The 24,171-nt window shown below is 38.0% G+C and overlaps 3 protein-coding genes across 9 annotated transcripts; 2 read left to right on the forward strand and 1 right to left on the reverse strand.

The window, feature by feature from the left end:
• The first annotated feature begins 2,093 nt into the window (after positions 1-2,093).
• On the forward strand, positions 2,094-6,730 carry yod1 (YOD1 deubiquitinase). Of its 2 annotated transcripts, none has more exons than XM_047348905.1 (3): positions 2,094-2,189; positions 3,521-3,733; positions 4,151-6,730. In XM_047348905.1, the coding sequence occupies exons 2-3, from the start codon at positions 3,526-3,528 to the stop codon at positions 4,843-4,845; spliced, it is 903 nt and encodes a 300-aa protein (XP_047204861.1). In that variant the 5' UTR covers positions 2,094-2,189; positions 3,521-3,525; the 3' UTR covers positions 4,846-6,730. The 2 variants fall into 2 exon arrangements, with proteins under 2 accessions (XP_047204861.1, XP_047204862.1); XM_047348906.1 differs by having other exon boundaries at positions 2,133-2,189; positions 3,525-3,733.
• Positions 6,731-8,249: 1,519 nt separating this feature from the next.
• On the forward strand, positions 8,250-14,365 carry zgc:158258 (uncharacterized protein LOC791186 homolog). Its single transcript, XM_047348031.1, has 4 exons — positions 8,250-8,381; positions 11,951-12,086; positions 12,273-12,468; positions 12,548-14,365. The coding sequence occupies exons 2-4, from the start codon at positions 11,982-11,984 to the stop codon at positions 13,657-13,659; spliced, it is 1,413 nt and encodes a 470-aa protein (XP_047203987.1). The 5' UTR covers positions 8,250-8,381; positions 11,951-11,981; the 3' UTR covers positions 13,660-14,365.
• Positions 14,366-15,141: 776 nt separating this feature from the next.
• Positions 15,142-24,096, reverse strand: kif17 (kinesin family member 17). 6 transcript variants are annotated; one of them, XM_047348207.1, is made up of 14 exons: positions 23,853-24,096; positions 23,570-23,716; positions 23,307-23,408; positions 21,300-21,489; positions 20,631-21,083; positions 19,719-19,801; positions 19,454-19,619; positions 19,230-19,321; positions 18,992-19,107; positions 17,696-17,924; positions 17,156-17,414; positions 16,964-17,025; positions 16,736-16,856; positions 15,142-16,412 (listed from the first exon to the last, which is right to left on the reverse strand). In XM_047348207.1, the coding sequence occupies exons 1-14, from the start codon at positions 24,081-24,083 to the stop codon at positions 16,255-16,257; spliced, it is 2,409 nt and encodes an 802-aa protein (XP_047204163.1). In that variant the 5' UTR covers positions 24,084-24,096; the 3' UTR covers positions 15,142-16,254. The 6 variants fall into 6 exon arrangements, with proteins under 6 accessions (XP_047204163.1, XP_047204162.1, XP_047204160.1 ...); XM_047348206.1 differs by having other exon boundaries at positions 15,142-16,415; positions 16,736-16,859; XM_047348204.1 differs by having other exon boundaries at positions 17,696-17,939.
• Positions 24,097-24,171: the final 75 nt, after the last annotated feature.

A 24,171-nucleotide genomic window follows, 5' to 3' on the forward strand; every position in this document is an offset into this window, starting at 1 on the left:
TCAGTGTGAGCGGCCATCTGCCACGACCGACTGGGGGTTTGAGAGAAAGAACAGAGCAGAGACACAAAGAGAACAAAGAAGCACTGATCTAGGAGTACTTTCTATGGGAAGGAACAGTAAATGTTAATGGATGTAGCTCCTTTAGTCGTTTCACCTAGAAAGAAAGAACAGATAAACTCTGAGCCATTTTTCAAGATTAGAGTCTGAAAGAGAGCACATAGAGTTTGTTACAGTTAAACTCAGACAATTGCCATGTCTAGGAGAGAGAAAGGGTTAAACACTAAAAGACAGGGCCATGTGGATCATCTGTAGAGGGTGAGCATTAAGTTGTTGCCAGCAGAAGCTCGGACGATTCCCCTCTCCAGAAAGGTGTCACAGGTAGACACAGAGCCAGGCCAGGTGTAGCTTCTAGGAAGAGAATAGAGAGAACAAAGTTAAAAGCTGAAATAACAGCAAATAATGCAAAATTGGAGAGTAGTGTGAGAATGTAGCGAAGAGGGTGAAAGTGGTCATTATGTCCTCCAGCAGCCTAAGCCTATAGCAGCATAACTACAGAGATAGTTTCAGTTCAGATTATTTAGTTAAACGGTGCTTATTTACAACAATGTCGTCTCAAGGCACCTCACAAAGGGTCCCACTGATGGTCATTGTTATACTAAAAACCACAAGGATTGGGATACCTCTCTCTGTCAGACTGATTAAATGAGTTTTTCCAAACAAGTGAAATCGAAGTTCTCAGCAGTATTGGCTTGTACATAGTTGCAGTCAGGTATTTGCATCCACTGTATGAAAATATACTGAACCTTTTCTTCCACCCTGTCTGACATACAAACTGTTTCTGACCTGACTGCACTGTTCGATTGTTAGGATTAATTGGAATGTATGTACCTGACTTGAAATCTGTATGATTCGATTGAATAGACTCATGTCATTGTCCAACCCCTGTAGCTGCAAAGTCATTGTTTTGGAGTAACCATCCCACAGCCCTTATCTCAAACCCATAGAACATTTGTGTGCAAAGCAGAAAGATGTGTGCAAAAAAGGTGATCTACAGAAGTCAATCAGTGTTTCCAGTTCAGTCAGGAGAAATGGGCCAAAACTCCAGCAAACAATTGTAGAAAGATATGCCAATGGTTTGGCCCGAGTAATACACCTTAAAAGGCAGTTCTAGTAAGTAAGTATAAAAGAAATGATTGTAAACTTGTGAAACGGGTAAAAGCTTAGTAAATTTCTCCCAAAAAAACTCATTATTTTGTAAGAAAAGATTTTGGTATTCATAATTGACCTAAAATAAGAAAGGTTTTGACTGATTTATTGTCAGTGAGGAGAAAAAAAAATTGAAATTTTAAACAGGGTATGTAAAACTCTGGTTACAACCAGGTCAGAAATGCTAGTTTTTCCAGTTAAAGTTGTGTTTCAGGTATTTCTACAATGTTCATTTTAAAAATCACGGCTGTACTAGTGGATATGTGGAATTTAAAGTCTATAACATATAATGAGGAAAGTGACTTAATCCTTTTTTGTAGTAAAATTATGCTTGAGATATCTGAATTCAGAGGATGAAAGCCTTGTTTATATCACAAGTCCTCTTGAACTGTACCTCATTGAACTTGAAGGGAAATTAGTTGGTGTAGAAATGATCTCATTATCTAAGGTTCTTGAAAGAATCATAAAGGGTTATGGATGTGGCCTGAAAGTATCTCCTGTAACGTCCATGTTGCATGGATCTGAAGCACCTACTGAATGAAGACACAGTTGTTGAGATAACGCCCTGTGAAGATTGCTCAAGATTGTTCATCAGGTTTTTCCATTTTATTGTGGCGTGATAATGCTTATTCCAAGAAAGAACTGATATGGCCAATACATATCAAGTGTATCTTTAAATGTTAAAATACATTTCCAAAGGGATAGTTCTAGAATTGTAACTAAACTGTTCTATAAAATTGAATAGGTCTTTACTTGCACATAAAATTGAACCTTCAAGTTTATTAGCAGAAAAGGTGGCAGGCAAATAAAAACACGCATACAAACTTAAAAAAAAAAAAACAATAATAGTCAGAAAGTAAAAGCTATGCAGTTTTGAACAGTAAAAGGTGCATTTTATTTACTTAGCTTCGAACTCAACTGACGTCACATCCTTTCGTTGTACGTGTTTTGTTTAAGGCAGGCAGGGTTGAAGTCAGCGTCGGGTAAGAAAACAGAATAACACACTTTTCTATCCAATAAATGAATTATTGACAAAAATCGGGGTTATTATACATCCAAACGACTCGGAAAACCTAGACTGAGACTGTTTGGTGAACGCAGATAGGTTGACGGCTAAGTTAGCCTGCTAATGTTAGCACAACTAACGTCATGGTTAGCTAGCCAACATATCTCTCAGACGAGTTTTTCTTTCATTTATCACTCCTGACTCTTAAGACACATTGTTTCTAAAGTTAACTTTTTAAAAGTTTACCATATGATTTACCAACTTGGCTAGTTTGGCGCTGAGTTTTTAGGTTAGCCTGCAGCATGTAGGACGATAATAATGAATGAAGTGGTTAACTGTAACAAAGAAACCAAAACAAAGCAGTGGGGCAGTCGGGTGTTTACTCTCTTGCTGGTCAGCAGTTCTGTTATTTTTCTAGGCCAGTGTGGTTTTGTTTAAAACGTTAAATCACAAAACAGAACCACAGGTCGTCCTGACTTAGCCATGCCATGGATGCGATTGCTTTCTGTGGGAGGACACATTAGATCAGCGACTAAATCATATCTGGAACCATTGGAGGCCATTCAGAGAATAAAGGCTATACAGTGTATCATTTTAGTCCAGTAAATCTCTATTAATGATCATTAAGTGGGCTTTAGTTCAACTCAGTCAGCATGACCTCAATGGAAGAGAGGGACGTCCTGAAAGAGCCTTGCATGCCATGTTCTGAATGTTTATAATAAACCTCAGAAATAAAAATGTCAACCATGTTAAACGTCAGGAAAGCTGCATTTATTTTACGAGTACCCGATTCTAAGATTAAATTATATATCTAATACTTTCAGTGTTATGAGCTTTGAATTTATTTATCAAGATGGAAGAAGAAGAAAAGGGTGTGTAGATTAAATAAAAATGCAGTTTTGGATGGTGAATCTAAACAAACATTAAAAAAGTTCTCGGCAACTACTATATTAGCTCAACATTTTGATCGCACTCCCTCCATGTAGATTCAGTTTAACTGTAATCTATTTTTCATACCTTGAGAACGTGTTATGTAAGTAAATGAATTATGGTACGTTAGTGATTTAGACACTGTTCATACAAAGTTTAATACTCTCAAGAAGGAAGTAATCTTAAACATTAAACTACTGAAGTTATAGTTTGGATCTACTGTCTGTTCTCCATAAATTTGCTGCTTACACATAACTCTTCTTTGAGACGCCTAATGACATTCTAGCTCTTCTCATTTATGGATGGAGTCTTTACATGTTTACTTGTTGTTTTTACCAGACATCTAATGCCCAGATTTAACATTGCACATTTTTGCAGGCAGGATGTTGCGGCTTCGATGTAAGACCAAAAACGGGAGCCACATTATGCAAGGCTTGACTCATCAGTCCTGTGTCCAGGAGCTGAAGAGTAAGGTGGAGGAGTTAACAGGGATTCCATGCAATGTGCAGAAAATAATGGTTGGCTACCCACCATCCAGCCTTGATCTTAGGAATTTAGATGCCCATTTAAAGGACTATCCGATCAAGTCAGGTATGTTTCGCATGGGCAAAACCTACATATAACATGCACTGAATAAATGAACTATTTAAAGTTAGTTTGTTTTTTAACAATCTGCATGCAGGACCATGCTAAAATGCTAATGAAGGTCCCTTCCTGCAGCTTAACTTAAAGGTTCAAATAAGGAATTTTATGGCTCAGGCATATGCAGTGATGTAATAACTTGACATTTAACTGCTGAAAAACTAGCTTATCTAAGTTTTGATGTTTGAGTTTGTTCTTGTCCTGTTCCACAAGCTAAATAAGTGAGTCTTTTAGACTCTAAAGCATTCTAAACGTATTAGCTAGAGTTGGACAACTATATTCGATGCATTGTTTCTTCTTTCCTTCTTCAATCACAGTGTGGCAAGAATTAATAGAGTCGTGTTATTGATGTCTCGTACTGTACAGGAGACACACTCATTGTTGAGGAGGAAAAGAACAAGCCAAAACCTCAGGATCATCCCATTGTGAAAGCACCCCACTTGAAACTCTCACCGGGGCTGGCACGTCGAGTGGTCCCAGCTGACAACTCCTGCCTCTTCACCAGTGTGTATTACGTTGTAGAAGGAGGTGTGTATGACCCCGCTTGTGCCCCAGAAATGCGCAGCCTTATTGCTCAGATAGTGTCGAGTGACCCTGCAGCTTACTGTGAGGCAGTGCTGGGAAAAACCAATGAGGAATATTGCTCTTGGATAAAACGTGATGACACCTGGGGAGGAGCCATTGAGGTGTCCATCTTGTCTAAGTTTTACCAGTGTGAGATCTGTGTGGTGGACACTCAGACAGTTAGGGTAGATAGATTTGGGGAGGATTCTGGCTACCAAAAACGCGTGTTACTCATCTACGACGGCATCCACTATGACCCTCTGCAAAAAGAGGTTCCCAGTTCTGATGCCCCTCCTCAGACTATCTTCTCTACCACTGATGACATAATCTTGGCCCAAGCCCTTGAGCTGGCGGACGAGGCTCGCCGCAAGCGTCAGTTCACAGACGTTAACCGCTTTGCACTACGCTGCATGGTGTGCCAGACAGGCCTGGTGGGACAAAAGGAGGCCCGGGAGCATGCCAAGGAGACGGGCCACACCAATTTTGGTGAAGTGTGAAAGTTGTATTATCTTCTCCCCCTTTCACAGATACAACCACCACCAACTCCTCTGCCCTCATGTCCGGCGAGTTCTGTTGGCCTGCTTGTGTTATCCTCTACCTCACATTATCCTATTGCATATTTGGAGAATCCTCAGACACTGTGTTAAGCCTCTAATTGGTTCAGTATTACTTTTTAACTGCTGAAAGCTCTTAAGGTCAAAAATGCTACTGTAGTACTAATCCATCGTGTGGGTTGGTAATGGATCATTTCAGATATTTTCAGTGAAGTGGAGTTATATATGCAAACAATTCTTAGGATTTGTTTTGGTCTGTTGAGATTACTAATCTCATTGATGGAACCAATGTGGCTTATGCTTTGAGCAGAAAATGCACCAGATTGCCGCTACTTAAACCGCAACTGACCAAACTTGCTTTATACACGTCACTGCAAAGGGTTTAGAACAATGACTAAGAATTATTTGTACTGGGATGTGATCCAATTCACTGTTGTCTTAAACACAGCACTGCAAGTATGACTGTTACCCATGTTGGTTTTATAGTGTTGTTTTCTATTTGCAGACAAGTGTCAGAAATTAGCTAGTGGGGTTATTTGGCTAGCTTCAGATATCTATATGTTGAGCATGTGTAAATGTGTTCTATTGCTAAAAGCTAGAGTCATACATCAACGTATGTGCTGTTTGTGACATCCGTTTGAATTTATGGAGCAGTTGGCATTAAAACTGAATAAATACTAAAATATCATATAGCAAAGTGTGTGCAAATTAGCTCGAGTATGTCTTTTCGTTTTTTGGTGTAAACAATAGCATTTACCAGTGATCTTGTTCTGTTGGATAATTTCAAATGACAGTGCTGGAAACTGATTTCACAAGATCTGTAGCTCATGACTTATTTGATTGGTTTAAAGGGTTTTCAGGAGTTTGTAATTCTGGTTTGCAGGTTTTAAATATCATGCTGTGAAAGTTATATATATATTTTTTTTTTGTATTTTTGAACTGCTGCGCATTTAAATACTTCAAATGTATTAAAAGTGTGTAGTTTAACAGAATAATGCGAGAGGTGTAGTGTGGGGACTAGAAATCCTAACTATAGGGTGTGTGTATAAGATCAGCTTTACCTGTTAGTCTTTTTGTCTTCTTTTGCTAATTAACCATAATTGTTTACCTTCTCATTTAATATTTAAGATGTTTTTGTTGTTGTCTTGACTAATTAAATGCATGATTAGGTTTAACCCTTTAACTTTTAATGCAACATATATCTCCACCTGTGTCTTGTGTTGATGGGACAGTTAAGGTCTTAATATTTGGTGCACGTTAACTAAAGATTGCCAGTCTTCTACTGTACATTTTGCACAACAGGAGCATGTTCTCACATTTTATAATTAAGTCATGGCATCATCGCTTTGCATGGAATTACAGTAAGTCAAACACCAGCCCAGAGAAGGTTTATTTGGGGATGATTGTCTGTTTTTTTCAGGCAGTTATCTTGTTGCCTAAAATTGTGTTAAACCAGTATTTCTTTTTCACACACATTTTATGACGATATTGATACTGCGTTGTTGCCAAAATGGTAAGTTTGACTGGGGAAGAGCTGATTGATACTTTTTAAACATCAGAGGATGGGGGTGAGGGTATGATGATATATAACACAAACAAGAGTTGTGTTTTTATGTGTGTTGTGCATCATTTACATTTTGTAGTCTGTTTTGTTATGAAAATGGATTAATGAGCTTGCATAATATGAAACAATAAAATATCTTGTTTGTATTTACCAAGTTTTCATGACTAACAACAACAATGAATGTTGCACACAAAGCACTATGGAATAACTGGATTTACTTGATTTTTTTTCCAGTGTTGTCACAATTAAAAGCTATATCCAAAAGTGTTGTTTGAGTCTTATTGTATTGTTTAGGACGTAGGAGTCTTGCAGTAATACATTTTAAAATAATTTTAAACAAAAGATGTGAAGCATTAAAGATACAGTTTGAGATCTTTTGTGTTGGTATCAGTGGAAACTTATTTTTTCAAAGGGACATCTCAATAAATTAGAGCATCATCAACAAGCTTATTTGTTTTTTTGGGAAGTTGAGTGGAAGGATAAAATGGTTAAAAAATGGCACAGGGATAATCAGTCTTCAAGTGTCTGTAAAGCCCAGTAAAGAGTTTGGGGGAGATTTACAAGGCACTGATTGTGGCTGGTGTCAGTTCTTCAGGAGCAACCGGACACAGATGTATCCAAGAAAATACATAAAGGACTGTTCCTAGCTGGTCCACAATCCTTTCAAACTAAAGTTTGGTTTTCATTAACTGCAACCCATGGTCATCAAAATTAACTATAGTAAACATCAGAAATAATTCATTTCCTGTAAAAAATCTACACAATATATTTGTTTTTAAATTTAAGTTAGTGATTTTTTTTTTTTCATAATTCATTAATATTTACCCATTAATTTTGTTCTTTTAGTGAAATATAACCCACATTTTGTCACAGTGAGTAAAAAGATAAGCACCTGTTTGCAGTCATTGTGAGATTGCACTACATGTTATTTTAAGCTACCCTTTCATAATAGGATTTAGACTTTATTCAATCACTCACCAACTGCAGCAGTCACTACAGATATTACTGAGGTTATATTAAAGGGCAAAATGTGCAGTTAGGCCAAACTCATTAACCTATTTTTTGTTTTTTTGGCTCATACATAATTGACAAAAATTAAGTTTTATGTTTATTAACCCTAAGTGTATAAATAGCCTATTACGCTTTTTAAATTGCCTGATTCCCCTCAACAAACAGATCAAAGTGGTGTAGAGAAAGCAGTACTCAGATTTAAGAGAAGTTCACAATAAGTCATTTAAAGCTCTTTAATAGTATTAGTGTGTTGTCTATCAAATTCTATTCTATAAAACCCCTGACAGCAATGTTTTAATACGCTTTATTTGAAACAGGGAAATAGCCGGGATTTATGTCAAAAGTATCCAAATTGTCAAGGAAACAATAATAACCTGTTGTTCGAGGGTTGCAGCTTTTCGAAGGCAGACATGGTTTTCATTGAAATTGCATTGGTGCTGAATTTTATGCTATTTATGTAGGTTTTGATATAAGATAGGAGGATTATAAACAAAACTTATAAACAAATTGACAACAAACAACACGTCAGGTCCTTTAAGGTCACTTTTTTCCATAGCAAACAAAATATGATTATTTGTTTTACTATTACTAATTCTTATACCTTTTTACATTTAAAAAACAGTCATATCAGTTCAGAAAATCTTAGTGTAACAGCATTCCCAAAATAAATGTAATAAAGTATCTTGAATAGCTTTCCTGAAACAAAACAACACAGACAATTGTTTATAAAATGACGTTGACAGCCTTGCGTGCCTGAAGGAAAGTGCTGCCATCTGATTGGCTGACAGCTTAGAGCTCAAAGTCCATGCAGGTGTTCTCAGATCGTCGCGCTTACCTCGCGCTCAGTTGAACGCGGGTCTGAAGATGTCTGTTCTACCGATGGGCTGCGCGAGGACGCAAATAGGTAGGATCCTCAAACACGTCACATTGGCTGCTCCTTCTCATATTCACATATAGGTGTAATTTAGCAAGGTAAATGATTTAGTTAATTATAAAGTCGATTTATCTTCATGAAGTCATGTTTTATGCACAGTTTAAATATTTTACCTTGTTGATAGTAGAAGTGATAATTAGGTCGTTTTCTTTGTTTTGGCTGGATCAGTTTTAAGTTATTTAGACTGCAATGATCACTGGCGTTTCATTAATTTTGTACCCAATAATCATTATCAAAGACGGTGTAAAAATGAACTTAGACCCCAATTAAAACCCATATACAGGTTTATAGCTGCCTTGAGAAAACAAAAAAAAAAGGTTACATAATTCCCTCATGGCAGTTAAATTTATTGCCTTACTTTCTGCATCATAGAACATTATGGTGGTAAGCACATCCTGGTTTTGTGGGTTTGGCTTCTACACTTATAAAGGTTTCTACATTGAGATAAAGGTTGGATAAATTACCTTTTTATAATATAAGTGAATAAACCAATATAAGTAATAACTCTACAGTGGTCAGTTAGAAAAAAAAATATGATTGCTAAAAATCTGTAAATCTTATGAATCCTAATGAAATTTAATTAGGTGTTTTGAGGTATTTGCAGCAGGTTAAGTCATACTAAACCTTAACTTTATTGTTCAGAATCATACATTGAACTATATTTACAGCAGTACAGATGGGTCCTTTACATTAATTCTTCAGCACTATCTAGGAAACAGCATACGCAAAGCAAATCTTTTGCCTAGAACTGTAATGCTTTGGTAAAGAGCCAATACTATACATCTACCATTTACACTAACAAGGATCGGGACGATGACAACATGTGCAAACTGGATGTGAAATAGCTCTGAGTAGTCCATTGCTGCTGCCCTCCACTTCCACTGAAACTGATCCCGTAAAGGAAGATTAGGAGTCCCATGTGCCCATGTGTGCTGTAATCCAAGTCACATGCATTGGGTAGGACGGGTGATACCTGTCAAACACTATGATAGCATGCCATTGTTTGCCAATGGGTGTTTTATGGTTATGGTGGGAAATTTTCTGCGCATGTGAGTCACTCAAGTATTAAAGCAAGTATTTACTCTTGAAGGTATGAAGACAGCTTTCAGTAAAAACTGGAAAATAAACAGACTTATTAAAGTAAGTTTGCAATTTTTAAAGCAAGACTAAACAAGCTATGGCCATGATGGGACATCATCTGCCAAGCACATACCTTGACAGATTGATTATATCATGTAATGTTAAAGAATGAACCCCAGATTATATTATAGATTCAACCTCAGTTAATTTTGTAGATTATAGTTTTAACTGAATGTAAATTGTTTCAAACCAAACTATAGGAAAAAAAAACATTTACAAGTTAAAATTTGTTTTCAAACAATAACGAGAGTCAAAGACTGCCACCCAGTGTAGGGTCACTGACACCATAAAAAAAAACAATCCTGGATCTGCATTTTAATCTGGATCACCACCAAAGTTTTATGAATTCCTCCCTGGGCTAAGATACACCTCTGGTGAAAAAGAAAATCGGACACATTTATCTAACTTTTTGCGTAGCTAACACAGACAGACTCATCTGAAAACATTACATTCTTGGCAGAGGTAATAAAAAAAAATAGAAAAACCCAATGTGTGTGTGTGTGCGTATATATATATATATATATATATATATACACACACATATATATATATATATATTTTCTTTTTCACCAGAGGTCTATCTTAGCCCAGGGAGGACATGTATATATATATATACATATATATATTTATATATATATATATATATATATATATATATATATATATATATATATATATATATATATATATATATATATATATGTGCAAAGCATATATATATATATATATATATATATATATATATATATATATATATATATATATATATATATATATATATATATATATATATATATACACATATATGTGTATATATATATATATATATATATATATATATATATATATATATATATATATATATATATATATATACACATATATGTGTATATATATATATATATATATATACACATATATGTGTATATATATATGTGTGTGTATATATATATATATAAGGCTAATTAGGTAGGCTAATGTTATCATTCTCTTTTACTGTATGGTCTCCCTAGTGTGTCATTTGTAAGTTTTTGTTTTTTTCTGTAATGTTGAAAAGGCCAAAGGTCATGCTTATGTGAAGTTATTCAATCCTAAATTTCATCCCTGTGTGATCAGTCTCACCTCTAGCTCCATAATTGCTGCTCTCTGCATATCTCTATATAACATAAAATGATTCTCAGACTCATTGCCTAGTTAGTCTTTTCTTTATGTAATTTTTGAAGTGATTCATTATGAAAAAAATTTTTTTTCACTTTTCACAGTCCTGCGATCTCTAAAAGCAATAATCCACACAGTAAACAGGGTGTCATTTGAGTAACTGATGACCCAGTGAGATACCTTTGTTTTTACAGTGTCTCTTGAGATTAATCGGTTTGCTTCCTTCCCTTCAACCTGTGCAAATTGTGTTTTGCAGATACAATCAAATTCCAAATAAAGCCAACCTTATATAGGTGTTTTTGATAAGAGAAGTACTGCAACATACACTATTAGTAGGACAAAGCTGGTCCTGTGCAAAATGTTTCTTTAAAACATTATCCTTTAAAAAAAATAAAATAATTTTTCCCAACATAGCCATAGACCGTGAAAAATCCAGCTCCTAATTTCATTGATGCAAATACAGAATGCCTCTGGGCAGCTGGTAACCCATATTATTTTTTTTATTATTTTATGCATAGCACTTTAATCTTTATTGATTTATTTTACAACACTGTTAATAGGCCCATGTGCTCAGTTTTAAACCTTTAGGGTAAGATATTAATTTTAATGTTTCTATTAAGAGTAAATCAGGGGATAAAGCAACCTAGGCAAGCCAATATTTAGCAGGAGCACATATTTGCCTTGGTTTTTCCTGCCAGATCTTTAAATTAGTCACACATTTTGCAGGGGTTGGAACCCAAAACAATGACTGCAGATTTTTACAGCTTAACAGATTGAAAAGTTTAAGTCAGTCTTACAGTAATGAACAACATGAAAAATGTCTTTCAAATAAATGAACCTGCAGTGGTATCTTTTATTCTTCAGTTAATACCTTTAGAACTGGTGGACATATCTGCTCTGCTGCAGAAATGTCTAGTAGAGCTGATTTTAGATAAACATACAGCAGCAAAATTACATTATTTTACAAATAAATATGCATCTTGTGAGACTGGAAAACAATGTTTGTGCAGTTTGTACATTTACATATAATATATACAGCCTTAAGGTATTAATTTGTTAACAATTAGCAAACAGGAGATTTTAATCAGTTTAACAGATATTTAAATTAGATTTGGTTCGAACTGTTATCAGATTGCTCCACAAATAATATAAGGAAGAAAAAAACAACTTCACGTGGCTCTCTCACTGATACATTTTGTAGTTGACCTTGTTCACTCTATTTTTTTACTCTCTTTCTACAGATTGAAGCAACAGTTTGTGCAACTAACTAAAATGCCCAAAAGTGATACCTGGCCAGGCGGCACTGAACCAGAGATGATGAATGGCATGGAGAGTGCTGGTAGCTGCGACAGCGTTGTCAGCGCAAATTCTGGCTTTGTACGTACCGGAGCTTCACCTCCAAAACCTAAACATCTCTCTACAACTCAGTTTTCAAAGCAGCTAACAGAAACCTGAAACCATAATGCTACAAGATGTTTTAGTTCTTTAGGTTTCTTTGTTCTGTGTTGGAGGTTTGTCAACTTTAGGTTACATCTTTGTTTCATCGGTTCTTTTGTATTTCAGAGTGAAGATAGTCTAGAACATCTTTCTGCAGAAGAAAAGGCCTGTCTAATGTTTTTGGAGGAAACCATTGAGTCTTTAGATAATGAAGATGATAGTGGACTTTCGCATGATGAACCTGAACGACTTCCCTGCCCTGGTAACCTTGCAGCCAAACTGGCTGACCTGTCTGTCTCTATGGACAAAAGCAATATAAACAGTGAGTTCATTTCTTAGAACGCTAAGAAAGGAAAACTTGAGTATTTTGAGTGTAAAACCTGTACTTGTTTGTTTTTCAGGTTCACAGAAACCGGCTAAGCAACCCATGAAGAAAAATGTCGACACCAAACATGTGCAGAGCTACGTTGTTCCTACACCTCTCGTTGTGGCAAGCGGTTCTAGTGGTTCTGTTACCAGTACCAAATCACCCACTCCTGTAGACAAAACAACTTCTTCTAGGTCACAGTTCACATCGAAAAACAAACCGACTCCCAGTCACAACCAGAAACGTCCTGCTCCACCAGTACCTTTAAATGTTAATGTTGCGATACCGCCTTCCACAAAACCCAAGGAAAACTCAGCAAAGCCAGCTGAAGGTCCTTTACCAAGAGGACCTCTGTCTTATGAGGCTCTAGTTCATTTGCGGAAAACTGCCTCCCAGAAGAAGACACCTTTATGTCCAACAATTGATCACACCATAAACTTGGACAAACAATGTCCACCACCAATGGAAGCCCCGAAATTAGAAAATGTCACAAAATCCCTCTCAGAGGTTCACAAGTCTAAGACAGGACCTCCTGCTGTGCCCCCAAAACCTAAAAAGTTACCTGCAAACATATATGTGAAATTTCAAAATGATGAACCCATAACACCAGACCTTTCAAAAAGCATGAAGAATTCAACAAATCCTGAGGGGGTGAGACAGGAAGCTTTACAGAAGCTCGGCCTCCTGAAAGAACACGAGCATGAGGATGGAGCAGAAGCCCCTCTGCCTCCCCCAAAGCATCACTCTAAAAAATCTGCAAGAGATCCATTGGATCCAACAAGAAACCCATCATTTTGTTCCTCTCAAGAGCAAACAGAACCCAAGAACAGGCCTGTGAAGATTAGTCCTACAGTCCAACAGCATTCCAAGGAAAAACAGAAGCCCGTTTTATTATTGCATGTTCAGTCCAGTGGGTTGAAAACAGAAGGTTTGGAACGCTCTGTTAACCAAGACGGCTTCACAAAAAGTGGAAACCACTCTGACCCACAGCAGACTCCCTGTGCCAAGCAAATGAAAACCAACACTACATCTCAGCCTTCAACCGAAACACCCTTAGACTCAGTGGGTTACACTGCGATGGTGGTTCCTGGAATGGGATCTGATCGAAAAGAGGCTCTGAGAAAACTTGGTCTGCTTAAGAGATGAACCTTGCATAGAGAAGGATGGTGTCTAGCTCAGTCGGTGTTATGAGTACCATCAGCATTAGAGTTTTACATTGGAACTTTCAGGGTGGCCCCTTGGTGAATAAACTTTAAAAGGAAAAAGAGAATAACGCCAGCTCTATGAAATATCAAATCTATACTCATTCATAAAAAGGGAACATTTCCATAAGTTCCAAAAATCAATAAAAATGTGCCTTGCACATTTCAAACACATTCATTTCTATACATTTGTCTTGTTATCTAAATCAAAATATTTTAATGTGATTGTTAGAATAATTTTAAGTTTGATACAGCACACAACCAGGCAACAAAACTAAATCTACTTAAAGGTGCATGAGGGCGTTTGCCCAAATTGACAGTAATTGATTGTTCACTTTTCACAGATGTGCCTGAAGAGGATCATTTGGGTCAGTTCTTATTTGTCTTGTTAGTTTTTTAGGTAAGCTTTTGCAGTGGTTTATCCCAAATACTTGATCACAAACATTGTTTCTCTGTATTTACAGTCTTTGGGCATGCTGAACTGTTCGTATTTGAATTGAAAATTTCAATTACCAGTAAAAAGCAATAATTATGTGTAAAAAAAAAAAATATATATATATATATATATATATATATATTTTAATCCTGTTTGCCATTTGCACAACTGCTACTGAAAATAAAGTCTGCACACTACATACTGCACCTTGAAACCCCCATGTTCACAGTGTTTATTTCAACGTTACATGTTACTTCAGACTGGACTATATCCTTCAGCAAAAGTGAAAAGCAGCAGGCCACATTTTGGGTTTTGCAGCCTTGTTACTAAGTCGTTAACATGGTCACTGTTTGACCTTGCAATTTGATCAACTTATACTGACCTGCAGACCCATTTTTTTTTAAGTACTTCACTCTGTCCATTCATTACAGAACTTCAGCTAAACTGCTCATCTTACAGGCCACTCAGCTGATGATAAAGCCTGCTCGGCTGTTCTTCCATTATCCGATTATCTTGTGGACAACCCCCATGCCGTGCTGAAGATAATCTGGTTTCTCTGTTTTCTTGATACCCCTTACATGCAACTCTTTACATTTATCTTACTGGAATGACTGAAAAGCTTGTGTATTAGTATTGAAGCCACTATAATTCCCAAGTTATAATAAAAGTAGGGTCCTTTCTGGGTCTTTTATGTCTGAACAGAAGAAAGGCATCACATTTTGAAACTGACACAGCTCTAGTAATTTGAAACAACTTTTTCTTAAAAAAAATGCTGAATTTGATCTGAACACAGAAGAACAGCTCTTTGAAGAAGCCTGTATAAAATGAGCTGCTACATTTTATTCAACCCTTTGGGATGAATAAAGTATTTTTGAATTGAAGTTATCAGCAGGAAGGACTGAATTAATCAGTATGAGAAACAAGCAGGTTCACGTTGTGGGGGAAAAAGTGCACCTCCTGCAAACTTAACACTAGCGACAACATGCAAGATATTCTCACTGGCCACTTTATTAGGTACATATATGTTTAGTTACTTTTTAACTTACAGTGATTCCACCATTACAAAGCCAACGACTAAACACATTTAGACAAATGGAGCATCAGAACAAGAAAGGAGGAGGATTACATTGACTTTGAACATGGCATGGTTGTTGTTCTTGTCTGAGTACTTCAGAAACTGTAGAAATTTTCACACACAACCATCTCTTAGGTTGACAGTGAATGGTCCGAAAAACATACAAACTTTTCAGTGACTTTTCAATTGTGTGGACAAAAATATCTTGTTGAGGTCAGAGGTGAATGGGCAGACTGGTTCGAGATGATAGGATGACAGCAGTACCTCAAATTACCTCTGGCGACAACCAAAGCATGCTGAATACTATCATAACCTCAAGGCAGATGAGCTTTAGCAGCAGAAGACTACAAGTTGTGTAACTCCTGTTAGCTAAAATTGAGGACACAATTCACATGGACTAAACAAAATTGGACACTAACAGGTTGGATTTCCTGGATATTTTCTTGGCACACTAACTTTAGTTCGAACTAAGTTACCAGCTGAGCATCATTAAAGCAACACATCCCACCTGGATGTTGCTGCTGACCGTGACCGTTCATTAAAAGCACAGTGTAGCCATATTCTGATGTTTCCTTCTAGCAGGATAATGCACCATGTCACAAGGTTGAGATTCTCTCAGACTGTATTTTCGCATCACAATGAGTTTACTATATTCCAATGGCCTCCAAAGCCACTTTGGGATGCAGTGATTTCTAATCATGGATGTGCATTCAACACATCAATGTGGACCATAATCTCAAAACAAAACTTCCTGACACCTTGTTGAATCACAACGTAATGTAAATCAAATTTAAACATTAACAAGGAATTCGCAGTAATTAAGAGTGTCGTAGTATCTTAACTGTGCAAATCACACTTTTAAGTAAATGAAAAAAAAATCTAGGATTATATTTTCAGATAATGCTTGCAAAACAAAGTCAATAGACTGCTAGCAATAAATGTTTTGATCTATCACAGTTAACAAACTCTTTTAAGCCAAAAAACAATGATTGTGAGATGAGGTTGGAGTTTGAAGTGCCAGAGTCCATTCATGTCCCTTCACTAAAGGTGTGAGACTTGCCTTTTCTGCGCTTTACCTTCCCGTTGGACACAGAGACTTCCAGAGACTCTAGACGAAAAGGCCGAGGCAGGACGGTGTCTGATCTGGGAGGGGGGTTCATCTTGGAACCGTTCACAGACTGATAGCCTACTGAGTTCACCAGGGAAGGAGAAAAGATGAGAGAAAAGGAGTCAAACAAAAGGCAGTAAAGTGGATTACAGTTATCCCTGACCTATTTTCAATGTATGTGTTAAACCTAAAGGTAGCAATAAAGGTAGTTTAAAAAAAACGCGACCTTCTAAAAAAGCTGATTTGGTTTAAATAATATTGTAGCGTCATTACAATGTTCTAAAAAAAAGAACAATCATTCTTAAACTGTGTTCAAACAGACTAACATTCTGCTTGAAACAATTTAGTTCTCTGATCTGTTTAAGTGTCACTTTTATTATCTGTATTGATGATTGGCTCACCGTGATCTTTAGAAGCATCACCGCCCAGCAGCTGACTGGCTCTCCTTGATTTAAAGTAGTTGTTGGCGATATTCTCGCTGTCACTGCGACCCAGCATTTCCTTGTATCTGTCCTCTTCAACCTGCTATAAGACACAATGTAATGCAATTGTATATTTGTGTTTTAAAGTGAGCATTTTAAGTAGCATTATGTATTTGATGTCAAAGGTTATCTATAAAGTGCACACACCATAAACGACTCTGCATGATCACAACCTGAGCCTCTGCGAGGTGAAGGCTTTGGAGACACTCCTACAAAAGAAGATTGAGCCGAGAAAAAAAATCTTTAAATGGAAATGGACTTCACATTTGGATTAAGTTAAATACTAGTAAGTTGACATATATTTAAATGATCACCATGCCACGGTATTATATTCCTTACCTGAAGGTAGTGTTGTTTTCTGCACCATCACATCTGGCAGCTTCCAGGTGGCGCTATCATCATCCCAAACAGCTTCTTTCCTCACACGGTCCAGGTTGCTGTAGTTGCAGTCTCGGCGCACTAGTGGCACCATACGCTCAAGCAGGCTGTTCAGCAGCTGGCGTTCCCTCTCAAGTTGGCGAATGTTTGCCAAATAACCGTTCCTCTCCAGCTCAAACTCTGCCTGCAGGTCGCGAATCTCCAGTTTGGCTGCTTTCAGCTGTTACAATAGATTAATGTGATCTTGGTTTAATTTTGGACAATTCTTCAAAAACAAACAAATTAAAAAAAAGAATTTATCCACTACAAATAACATTTTAATTGTGGTATTTATAATTTCATTCTGCACCCAGTTTTAAATATGTGATGCAAATACATCTTTCAATACAAACATGTTTTAGGATGCAATAATAAAACACACCAAATGTCCAATCAGCTTCAGGTTTCACTCCTTTAAAACTTCACAGAAGTTCTTCAAGTCCTAAAGCTACGGTCACCCACCTTACTCTGGACTTTGGACAGTATCTGGCTTTTGGCATGAACCTCTTCCTGGATTGAATTGTACACACTGAATAACACATTTTCACTCTCCTCAGTGTCTTCTGACAGTGCGTGGATGAGCTGGGCCTTTCGCTGATCAGCGAACTGCCTCCTCTGCCGATGTCTCTGCTGTAACTCTTTGTTCCTTGCCTGCTCCCCTCCAATTACCTCCTGTTCCAGTATCTGTAGTCTTGAAAGACAACAACTACAAACCTCAATTTATTTATTTGGAATTATGTGAAAAAGCAACACCTGCATATTTGGGCAGTGGAAGGAAAAGGATACATGGATGCATTTTTTACTAATCTGAAAAGTTTGGCATGCATTTGTATTCAGCCCCCCCTGATTCAATACTTTATGAAACCTCTTTTCACTGCAGCTACAGCAGTAAGTTATTTGTGGTATGTTTTTCTTGAATAAATTAATATGGTTTGATTTAAACTATTCCATTGTACCTTTGACTGCTTGTTTCAGTAGTTACACAGTATTTGTTTTCTACCACACAGTTTTTTGAGTGTAGGCCATAAAGTTCAGATCTATTCTGAGCAGAGCTCCTTCTTCCACATGCCTGCTCTAATAGTTTACTTGTTCTTTCAAGAATGGCTTTCTTCTTGCCACTATTCGATCCGTGGAGTGCATGACCAATAGTTGTCTTGTCAGCAGGTTCTCCTACCTTAGCTGTGGGTCTCTGCAGCTTCTGAAGTTCCCATGGGTCTCTTGGCTGCTTCTCTGATTAATGCTCTACCTGCCTGGCCTGGAGGGCAGCCATGTCTTGCTAGGTTTGCAATCGTGCCATCTCTGACCTGTCTGGTATGTTCCTCTTTCTTTGTGATGCTGTTTCTTCACTGATGTTCTCTAACAAACCTCAAAGCCCTTCACAGAATAGCTGTATTTATACTGAGATCATATTACACACAAGGGGAATTAGCAGCACTAATTTAGTAATTTGACGACTTCTAAATGTAATCAGTTGCACTGGATTTTATTCAGGGGTTTTAGAGAAAAGGGTGTTAAATACATATATATAAAGAGGCCTTGATTTTTCATATATATCAATATATAAGATAAGAACAGTGTCAATAAATAAAGTACAAATAATACAACTGGAAACAAGACAAAAGATTAATTTTATACTAATAATAATATAATTAAAAAGTGAAAAACTAATGATAATAAACTTGTCAGAAAACAAAACTCAAGGCATTTTGCATGTTCCCAAAAATTGTGTTTTTGTGATTACAGTGATAGCACACATACCTCTCCAGAACATGTTTCTGGTCCAGAGGCTCGTTTGAGTTTGTATCATCTGAGTCTGTGAGCTCGCTTCCATCCGGATCGTTTTGGACACTGACTTCAGCACAAGACACATCCAGCTGCCCCAGCAACATGACGGCATACAAAAGAGAAACTGGATTCAATGTTTTATCTTTACTGCTTACTCTCAGTGTTTTAACGTTTTTTTGGATCATTATTGGTCATGTTAGAAGGAGCATACCTTTCTTGGTGAAGTAGTTGTACAGAGGCTGATGTAATCAGTGTTGGGGGTATGATCTTTCTCACCATCTTCGGCTACACAGCAGGAGCTCACTGATGTCAGAAAGAAGCATGTTATTAATTATAAATGTAGCAACACACACAATAACTGACTAAAGAGGAGCATATTCATCCACTAAAACAGGAACAATGCTTTATGATTAGGCAGAGATGTTCCTGTTTTACCATTCTTAGAGTCACAGCTCCCCCTGCTGGCTTGGGCCTTTTCCAAATTAGACAGCTTTGATTCATATGAACACCGCAGAGCAGTAATGTCTGCCTGCAGCTTTGCTTTGGACTCTTGCTCTGCATTGTACTCAGCCTGCAACTTTGCCAGCTTCTCTTCGTACTCCTGCGGGGGCAGTGGAATAAGAACCATCAATCAACTAGCTCTTGTACAATGGCTGCTTCAATGTACAGTGATATATTGGTGTGGGAATGCTCTGTTTGCCTCTTTAATCTTTTCCTTCTTTGCTTCATTAGTGCTGGGTTGCAATCTTGAAAGAGCAGCTGTGGGCTGACCTGACAGAAGAGCTGTAGAAAAAGAAAAAGAAAAAAATGTAAATAGAATTTCTTCTACAGTCTTCATTTGAATTATTCAAAAATATGAGTACAATACCTTACAGATTTTAGCTGGTTTGCTTTGTCACATGGAAATGTTTCAGATCAAACATATTTTGATAGCAAACAAAGATAAACTGAGTAAATACAAAGGTTTTAAATGAGGATTCTGAAAAAGGACATCACCAACAGTCGCCCACGCCGGGGGTAGTGGGATGGTCTAGCGCTGCTTTGCTGCGTCAAGACTCAGACGACTTGCTGTAATTGATGAAACTATCAGTTTTGTTCTCTACCATAAAATCCTGAAGGTGAATGTCTGGATATCATATCTGGATTATAAACTCAAGTGCACTTGGGTTAAGCAGCAGGACAATGATCCAAAGCACAACAGCAAGTCTGAATGGTTCAAAACAAAACCAAACCTTTGGAGTGGATTAAATTCACTTAAGGTGACTTTAAGGTGACAAAAGTCCTTCAATGTGCCTGAATTAAAACAATTCTGCAAAGAAGCGTGGGTCAAATTTCCTCCACAGTGATGTAAAAGGCTCATTGCCAGTAATCACAAACACTTGATGGCAGCTGCTGCCAACAAGAGTGGTGCAACCAATTATTAAGTTTAGGGGCAATTAGCTTTTCCCATAGGGTTAGGTTGATCTCAATAGCCTTTCCCTTGATAAATGTAATTATCATTTGTATTTATTCAGGTTAGATTTATTTGATATTAAAACTGTAAGGGGGCAAATATGTATCAAGGCACTGCAGCTCTTTTATAAAAATGCTGGTCACAGAATCCATTCCTTACCTGAAAGGTCAAAGGTGCCAAGTTGGCCTGAGATGAGGGCCCGTAACTTCTTGATCTCCTCCTGATACTCTCGGAGCAAAGCATCCTTAGGGTCTTCATTGATTCGAGGTCTGTTCTGAATACTTTTGGCCCGGTTTGCGTAGCGCAGAGTGCTCAGGCTCTCCTCATAGTTGTTATCAGCAGGCGAGAGACAGGCGATCATCAAGGTTCGTGTGTTTCCTCCCAGAGAGTCCTGCAGCAGTCTTGTCAGCTTGGAGTCCCGGTAGGGGATGTATTTGGAGCGGCCATCAACCAGGGCAGAGATGACATTGCCCAGGGCTGAGAGGGAGAGATTGATCTTCGTGGCCTCACGGAGTCGCTCTCCAGTGGCACCAGTCTTAGACTGACGCTCACTTCCTGCGAGGTCTACAAGGTTAAGTTTTCCTGCTCGTATATGGTCCTGGCCAGCTGCATCTATACATTTGGTTGATAGAGAAAAAGAAAAAGTCATCTTTCTGATCTATCACTAAACAATAAACCAAAAAATTGTTGTTGTTTTTTTTGTAATCAAGGTTTAATCAAGGTTTATAGATATTTCCAGGATGTTTTTAGAACAGTAAAGTCAGATTAAACTAACAGAAATGAGTCAGGGCTTAGTTAAAGACTTTGTTTATTTGTGTGCATGTTTACCAGTGTTGCAGATCTCCAAGTGGATGGTGAAGATGGAGTGGGACCGTGAGGACTCTTTGTTCATCAGTGTGCAGCCCACTGCCCGGTTCCTCCAGCCTTGCTCCATGATGCTTTCACACTCCCCCACACTGTGCACCGTGTGCATGGTGAGGTCCCGCACATAGACCCCACGCTCCGGGTGCTCTTTCAGCTAGGCATTCAGAAGTCATAATAAAAATACACACATAATAAAACTCCTTTATCCTCTTAAAACACCTTGACCTTAAAGTAATTGGATAACCAGTGGGCTTTTATGTTACTATGGCAACATGTGCAATGAGTGTTGTGGATCCATTACCCTGACAGTGATACATTTAAAGCATTTATTTCTGTTAATTTTGATTATTTTGGCTACAACTAATAAATCTAAAATTACACTTTCCCAGAAAATTTTTATAATATATAAAAGCAACAGGGCTGCACGGTGGCGCAGTTGGTAGCACTGTTGCCTTGCAGCAAGAAGGTCCTGGGTTTGATTCCCAGCCTGGGGTCTTTCTGCATGGAGTTTGCATGTTCTCCCCATGCATGCGTGGGTTCTCACCGGGTACTCCGGCTTCCTCCCACAGTCCAAAAACATGCCTGTTAGGTTAATTGGTCACTCTAAATTGACCTTAGGTGTATGAATGAGTGTGTGCATGGTTGTTTGTGTGTTGCCCTGCGATGGACTGGTGATCTGTCCCGGGTGTACCCTGCCTCTTGCCCATAGACTGCTGGAGATAGGCACCAGCTCCCCTGCGACCCACTATGGAATAAGTGGTAGAAAATGACTGACTGATAAAAGCAACAAAAAATATTTTTATTAAGGAAATATTGGCCTACTGAAAAGTATCCTGTTAAATTGTAATGTATAAACGCTCTGTACTTGGTTAAGGTTCTTTTTGAATAAATTCCTGCATTCATGTTTTTTGTAGCCTGGAGGTGATCAGTCTATGGTTCTGCTGAGGTGTTCAGAAAGCCCAGATTGCTTTTATGGCAACCTTCAGTTTGTTTGCACTATTGGGTCTGATGCCTCTTTTCTTCCTTTTGACAATACTCCAAAGATTCTCTATGGGGAGTAGGTCAGGTGAGCCTGCTAGACAATTAAGCACAGTGAAAGCAGGGACATTAAACCAGGTATTAGAACACTTGGCAGTGTGGGCAGGTGCCATGTACCATAGGAAAACAAATTTGACATCCCTATATAGGTTTGCAGCAGAGGGAAACATGAAGTGCATTGAAATTTCCTAATAGGCGACCGTGCTGACTTTTGACTTTATAAAACACAGCGGACAAACGGCAGCAGATGACTGGGGTCCACAAATCTTTACTGACTGTGTAAACCTTCCACTGGATATCAAGCAACTGGGATTCTATGCCTCTCCACCTCCAGACTCTAAAACCAGCATTTCTAAATAATAAAATGCTAAATGAACTTTGGTCTATAAAGAGAACTTGGGACCACTGAGCAACATTCACGTCCTTTTTACCTGCAGGCAAGATGCTTCAAATATTGCATGTGGTTTTGGAATGGCTAAAATGAGGAATGCAAAAGTTAGTGCCCATCTGTTTGTGGTGGCTCTTGAAGCACTAACTACAGCCACAGGTGATACCCCGTGAATCTCCCCCTAACCCTTTAATAAGCTGTGCTTCACTATCTTCAAAAGACTGTGGATATCCCTGGTGCTTCCACACCTTTTTCAACTGCATTTCTTCCTTCCACTTAACTTTCCACTAACATCCTTGCATACAGCTCTTTTTAAACAGCCAGCTTCTAAAGCAGTGACATTTTTTTGACTTACCCTGCTTGTGATTGGTGTCAGTCACTGTTGCCAACCATAGCATGACATTACTGACTTAGAAACCATTTCTTGCTATTGATCTAATACATTATAATGTTTTTGAGAAACTGCATTTTGGCTTTTTATTAGCTGTAACAGGAAGAAATGATTGACATATACATTCAAATTTGTTGAAAAAACAAAAACTAACCTCAAGTCTCTGTTTGGTGTCGTTTCCCAAAAGGTCTCTTATTTCTTCATTGTAAATCTCCAGGTAAGAGGCCCTCACAAGGAATTTTGTGTTTTCAGCACACTATCTTGCAAACAAACATGAAGCACGGTTACTCTTCCTAAGGAAAGACAGCTTAGGCAAGCCTGAACAATAACTAGCACTAAGTGTGCTACATGCACGGAGAAAAGGCTAGAACAACAAACTGGATCTTAGGCATGGCTAGAAAGAGCTCTCCAACATACCTGAATGCTCTCGAAGATGTGTTCAAAAGCTCGTGGTATCACACCTTTCTGGGCTTCAGGCTCAGACACACCCTGCATGGTGAAAGATTTGCCACTTCCAGTTTGCCCGTAGGCAAAAATTGTGCCATTGTATCCCTCAGTAACACCCTGCCGTAAATACATCAGTGTTTAAAGACCCAAACACAGCTGTGACTTTGATGCGATCCTGAGGTGACTGGCAGTATCAAGTAACAAACATGTGACCTTCATAAAGTTTATCAATCATACATTTTAAGCTGCTCACCTCAATCAAAGGATAAGCAATCTCGTTGTACAGCTGTTCAGTAGATTGATTAATGTAGTAGGTCCCATCAAAAGTGAACTGTTTGGGTGGTTCATCCACTGTCCTGGACCTTTTAATGAAGCATTGGCACCGGTGCACATCCATAGACAGCACCATCTTGGAGCTGAGAGCCCTTTCCCTGTCATTTAGGGGCCTGCACCTCACCACCACCTTCACTGACTCTGAACCCATTTTTTAACATACAGCTCACAGCAGGTGACAATGGAGTTAAAAACAGAGGAGGAAAAATGGTCTTCTGAATAGCTATAGATACTTAATA

Source organism: Girardinichthys multiradiatus, chromosome 20 (assembly GCF_021462225.1).
Source record: "Girardinichthys multiradiatus isolate DD_20200921_A chromosome 20, DD_fGirMul_XY1, whole genome shotgun sequence".
In the NCBI taxonomy this organism is placed as follows: Eukaryota; Metazoa; Chordata; class Actinopteri; order Cyprinodontiformes; family Goodeidae; genus Girardinichthys; species Girardinichthys multiradiatus.